Source organism: Nicotiana sylvestris, chromosome 11, assembly GCF_000393655.2.
Source record: "Nicotiana sylvestris chromosome 11, ASM39365v2, whole genome shotgun sequence".
Lineage (NCBI taxonomy): Eukaryota > Viridiplantae > Streptophyta > Magnoliopsida > Solanales > Solanaceae > Nicotiana > Nicotiana sylvestris.
Genome location: NC_091067.1, coordinates 104,679,568 through 104,685,086, shown reverse-complemented (window position 1 = coordinate 104,685,086; position 5,519 = coordinate 104,679,568). Strand labels below are relative to the sequence as shown.

Genomic DNA, 5,519 nt, shown 5'->3' with positions numbered 1-5,519 from the left:
CCTCGACCTGCCTGTATAGCCAAAAGGGTCCAATTTATCTGTCATTGATAAATTTCCATTGCTTGCTGACTCTCATCTTGAGAAATCAATGCATATGCTTGGTTAAGAGTTGGTTCATTGGTTTTCATCAAAATTTGCCTGCGTGCTTGATCATATGTTTCATTTAGTCTATTTAGGAAATGCATTAAACGTTGTTGTTGTATTTAAATAGAATATTCCTTTGCCCTTGCACAATCACAGCTTTGTGAAGGTACCAACACATTGTACTCTGCCCAAAGCTCTTTTAGCTTAGTAAAATAGACGGCAACCATATCAGTTCCCAGTGACAACCTTAAAATTGCTCTGTGTATCCGGAAGATCTTTACACGATTCACTTTATCAAATCGTTCCTTAAGGTCCTCCCATACAGCATGCACATCAGATGCATAAATAATTCCGCTAACAAGGTCCTTCGAGACTGAGTTCATACTCCAGGAATGCACTATTGCATTGCAGGTCTCCCATTCCTCATGGAGAGCTTCCTCAAATGATTCCTTTTTGCAATTTCCTGTGATGAACCCTAATTTTCCCTTGGACTTTAGAGCTAACTTTATCGTTCTACTCCAAATCCCATAATTTTCAAAACCTGTAAGCTGAATTGGAATCAACACCAAGCCTGGAGTATCCGAAGGCTGAAGAAACAGTGGATGCATATGATCTATCCTCTCCGTCGCCATTGACGACCAATTCGATATAGAAATCAAAAAATCAAGCTAACAGCTAACAAAAGAGAAAAATTGAAATCGCTGCATTAGATTCAGCTTTACCTAACGAGCTTGAACGAGAGCATAGAAGATCGATCTTCTCTGCTCTGATACCATGTTAGATTTCTGCCATAGAAGCTTGAGAAAGGAGGAAATGTTCGTTTTTCATTAACTAAAAATGAGAGCCTCTTTACAGATATTTATCAACTAACTACTAATTAGTTAACATATGCTAAATAACAAATAGTTACCACTAACTTCTAATATGTACAAGTTGACCCCTATACTAACTAGTTGTATATACACATCACTCCAATAGTGGCACACAATTAATCTTCAAATTAGCCCATGAATTGGATACTCTTAATGGTGTGAGGCCTTTTCGGGGAAACTATGCGAACTTGATTCGAATCAGACAATATCTCACCATATTAAGAGTGTCTTTAGACCGTTTTAATCCACATGTGGTACGTAGTACGTGATAAATTGCACTAGAGAATATTTCTCTGTGGTAGGTGTTTGACCCAAAAGATGTTGAAACCTTTTTTATTAAATCAATTGAAGAGGATGAAGGGGTAAATCTCAATCAAGTATAATAAACTCTAGAATGAGATTGAATAAGGTAGATAATATTTATTGATCTCGTGGAACCGAATGATTAAGCGTGAAAAAATGATCACTTAGAATGTAGAAAAATATTACAATGGATGCTCTTAGCCAAAAGTTCCTCTCTCATACAAGGGTTTCTACTCACTATATATAAGGGATGATCCCCTCCTGAACCCTAAAAGACATGCCATAGAGAATATTCGAAAGTATATTCTCACTGCCTCTTGTTGGGCCTATACTACTACGAAGGTCGTGCGTCTTTTAACTGATGTTGATCGTCACCGTCTTCAACGGCCACATGACGTCGTGTCGTGAAGACCTCGTCTCGTGTCGTAATTGACATTAGCCTTGGTCGTCCAAATTTTGACCTATACAGTTAGTCTTTCCGCTTGTTGAGGTTGCGGCTTGGTGCGTCCTCAATAAGGGGACATCGCCCACATCTGTGGAGAAAATTGGTTTTACGAATCACCATGGTTTGGCTAACAACGAAAGTTTAGCATGCCTAACGATACCCTGGGTATTGTGTCTTATCGGGAAGTGATGTCACTTCAACGTGCGTCATCATTATACGTTTTTTCGAGACAGAGGTTGATGGTTTGTCGCTTCAATTTCGGTGCCATTTTGCAGCCTTCTGCTTCGATTCTGGCTCCACCCAATCCTATAAATAGGTGGAGGGTTTGTTTTTTCAAAAACTCTTGGTCATTTCGTCTCTGGTTATTATTTCTCGTCCCTCCCGTGTTTGCTCCACCTATTTCTTTGCTTTCTCTCTTCTATTCTCCGTTCTTTGCTTTTTTTTTATTGTATTAACACATCTTCCGCCATAGAGATGCCTAGAACACATCGATCTTGTGAGGGGGTTTCTGATGCTACCCCATTATCCATGGCGCTCCCCTCTGGTGGTGAGGACATGATGGTGGAGGAAGGGGATAGTTTTCCCACCGTGGAGGAGTTACTGCCGAGACACCCCATGTCTTGAAGAGACTTTCTTAAAAATCCCCCTCCTACTCCGGCCTTAGTGTTCTCCAAAACTGAGCAAGTCCATATCGATACCCTTCATGCAAAATATAACATTCTCGCTCATATTGAGATGGTTCCAGCGGAAAGGGACTTCGTGGAAGTCCATAAATTGGGATACTGTGATTTTTATGAGTAACCCTTCATGATTGGTCACTCCTTCCCCCTTCTCCCATTGGCAGAAGAATTCTGTCGGTTTTATCAGGTTTGCCCGACGCAACTTTCCCTGTACACGCTCAAAATACTCCTATTGTTGACAAAATACGCAGAGTTGGCGGGGTGCGAAGTTACCATTCACCACCTCCTACACTTATTTTCACTCAGCTTTCATAGGGGTACTATGGTGCATCTGAGGCATCGTGGGACAAAAGGGCTGGTGGTCGAAATCGATGATTGGGCGAGTCACAAATTTTGGCACAAGTATTTCTTCGTCAGAACTAAACACATCGTGTCTGACCCCGCTAGATTCCCGGAGCGGTGGAATGAGAATCGTAAGTTTAGCCACTCGTTTACTCTTTCTTTTCTACGTCATTCACCTTAGTGTTTATTTGCGGTTCTATTTTGCAGCTATGGGGCACCCACCCCATCCCATTATAGGTATAAGGCGTTGGGTAGCCCGTCTGCTACCCCATGCAGCGGAGACTCGAGACTGGCCCGCTTTCGTAAAACGTTTTGGGCCGAAAGTTTCATCTGGTAAGCATCTTCCTCTATATCACTCTTTGGCCATTTAACATTATCCATTGATACGACTCTTTATGATGACAGGTCGCAGAGATTTTAGGCGGAGAGCCCCAGTCCCTGCGTTTCGTCAGGCTATCGCCTCCGTAGGAATGTAATTCACTTTGGATGAGTATATCCGAGAGGGTCGTGCTCAGTTGGTGCAAGCGAGGGACCCCTCTCAGGATACGGTTGTGAGTGGGAGATCCCTTCTTTATCAGTCTATCACCTCGTGGATGAGTCCTCTAATAGGGACGAATCTTCGTTGAGAAAAAAGAGGAAGATAGAGCTTGGGAAGAGCGTGGTCATTGATACCGGTAAGAGTAAGACGGGTGCATCAGAGACGGTACTGGTACCCACATTTATGGCCGATGCCATCTTGGCAAGGAGGTATCCCCAAACAGAAGGGGTTTATCAAGGAGGGGGTCCGCGCACTCCGCCGAGGGTGGCGCATCATCCACTGTCGGCAGTGGTTTACGCGCCAAGGGCGACGAATTGGTCTCTAACATCGACCCAGGGGATGTTCGCAAGTCTTTGGAGCGTTATACTCACGTAGAGGTCAAAATGTAGGGTTCTGATCGACACATAGTCGTTCCTGGGGACTATAACGTTATGTCGGACTGTGATCAGGTGGTATTCGCTTTTGCCCCTCTGTGTGTTGCCCCTGAGAGCGAGGCACTTAAAGCGATGAGTGATGCGGAGTTGTCTCGGAGTGTTTCTGGCATGGCTCTACGGGTAAATGTCTTTTCTTTTTATTTCATTGTTGGATTTGTGTTACTATTTTGGCTCATTTGTTCTAACTTTACTTCTCATGCTAGACCCTCATCATAGAGATCGAGCGTAAGTGTCGGGAAAGGAGGAGGATGACCATCTATGGAAATATGTCTTCCAAGTACCAAGAATATCGCACAAAGCATCGGGCGATGGCCGATATGTACAATCAGGATCGCGACTTCCAATTGTTTTGTAAAGGGCTCAATCAAAGGGAGGATTAACTGGCGCGTAAGGTCGAGGAATTTAAGGAACGAGATGAGGACCTGATGAAGGACGTTGCCCGTATCAGTGAGCTTGAGGCAGCCCTCAAGAAGATGAGCTCGATCTAAGTAGGGGAGTAGTGGCCGAAAATGCCGACCTTCAAGCAAAGGTAGCCAATTTAACTACCAAATTGGATATGAAGACGGCTGAGGTCAATAAACTTAAGGGTGATTTGAGTGTGAATGCTGATAGATTGGCCCGTGCTGAGAGGGAGAGGGCGACTACCATCTCTGAGGCGGCGGTTTCAGAAGATGCCCTCCGTGTTTGTAGGTTAGAGTGGACTAAGGAGATGTAGACGTTTGCGCTTAAGACAACGAAACTTGAGGGGCGTATTCAAGGGTTGGAGGCAAAACTATCTGCATTGAACAAGCAAGTGGATTCTTTGAAAGCAGAGGACGTACGACGACAGTCGCAACCTTCTACATCTTATACTTCTGCTGATCATGTCGTGCCTCGACATTTATATGAGTTGTGGGTTCACGCCGAGGCTCAGCTTGATGTGTACAAGGCTCTTCATGTTGATGAGAGGGCGTCTAAAGTGGAGCTTCGAGATGTACGCGCCAAGGCTCGTGTAGCTCGTGAGGCATACAGGCACGATCCTCTTTCATCTGACGGAGATGATATTAATTCTGATGATGCGAACAGACTTGCCTCCGACTCTTGGTACGAAGATGTGTATGCCACCGAAAATGATGTGTAGTATTTGTTTTGTACTTACTTTTTGCTTTGCGATTTTTGTAAGGGCATCTTTGAGCCCTTTGTAAAGACCAATATTTGTAACATATTTGCTGTAAATGAAGGTCGTTTTGGTCGTATATCTCTTAGCCGTTTCCTTTCTTTGGTTTGTTTGATGATGACTTCTGCCACTGTCACGTCGCTCCGATGCTTTGTTGAAATGCTAAACTTATTGTATTGAGTTTAGTCAAACTCTTTTCATTAGCAACAACCTTAGAAGTAGGTATATCACTTTCGCGTTGGTGCCGAAATAATGCCCCGTCGTGGTTTGAGTGATATCGGACTCGTTTTTTGTCGATGGCCTTAGCCATTGGGATGTTACTTTCGAGCTGGCACAGAAGTAATATCCCGTCGTGGTTTGAGTGATGTCGAACTCAATTTTTTTATTGATGGACTTAGCCACTAGGATGCTACTTTCAAGCTGGCACCGAAATAATATCCCGTCGTGGTTCAAGTGATGTCGAACTCATTTTTTTGTCGATGGCCTTAACCACTTGGATGTTACTTTCGAGCTGCCATTGAAGTAATATCCCGTCATGGTTCGAGTGATGTCGAACTTATTTTTTTGTCGATGGCCTTAGCCATTGGGATGTTACTTTCGAGCTGGCGCCGAAGTAATATCTTGTCGTGATTCGAGTGATATCAAACTCATTTTTTGTCGCTTTT

At 43.6% G+C, this 5,519-nt stretch overlaps 1 protein-coding gene across 1 annotated transcript; it reads right to left on the bottom strand.

Annotated features, from left to right (window-relative positions):
* Window positions 1–203: 203 nt before the first annotated feature.
* Window positions 204–716, bottom strand: LOC138881432 (uncharacterized). The gene has a single exon (XM_070161657.1). It carries the CDS (start codon window positions 714–716, stop codon window positions 204–206), a length of 513 nt encoding a protein of 170 aa, XP_070017758.1.
* Window positions 717–5,519: the final 4,803 nt, after the last annotated feature.

Bases quoted from the DNA above. Each gene is read 5' to 3' on its own strand.
- LOC138881432 (XM_070161657.1), bottom strand. From the start codon at position 716: ATGGCGACGGAGAGGATAGATCATATGCATCCACTGTTTCTTCAGCCT.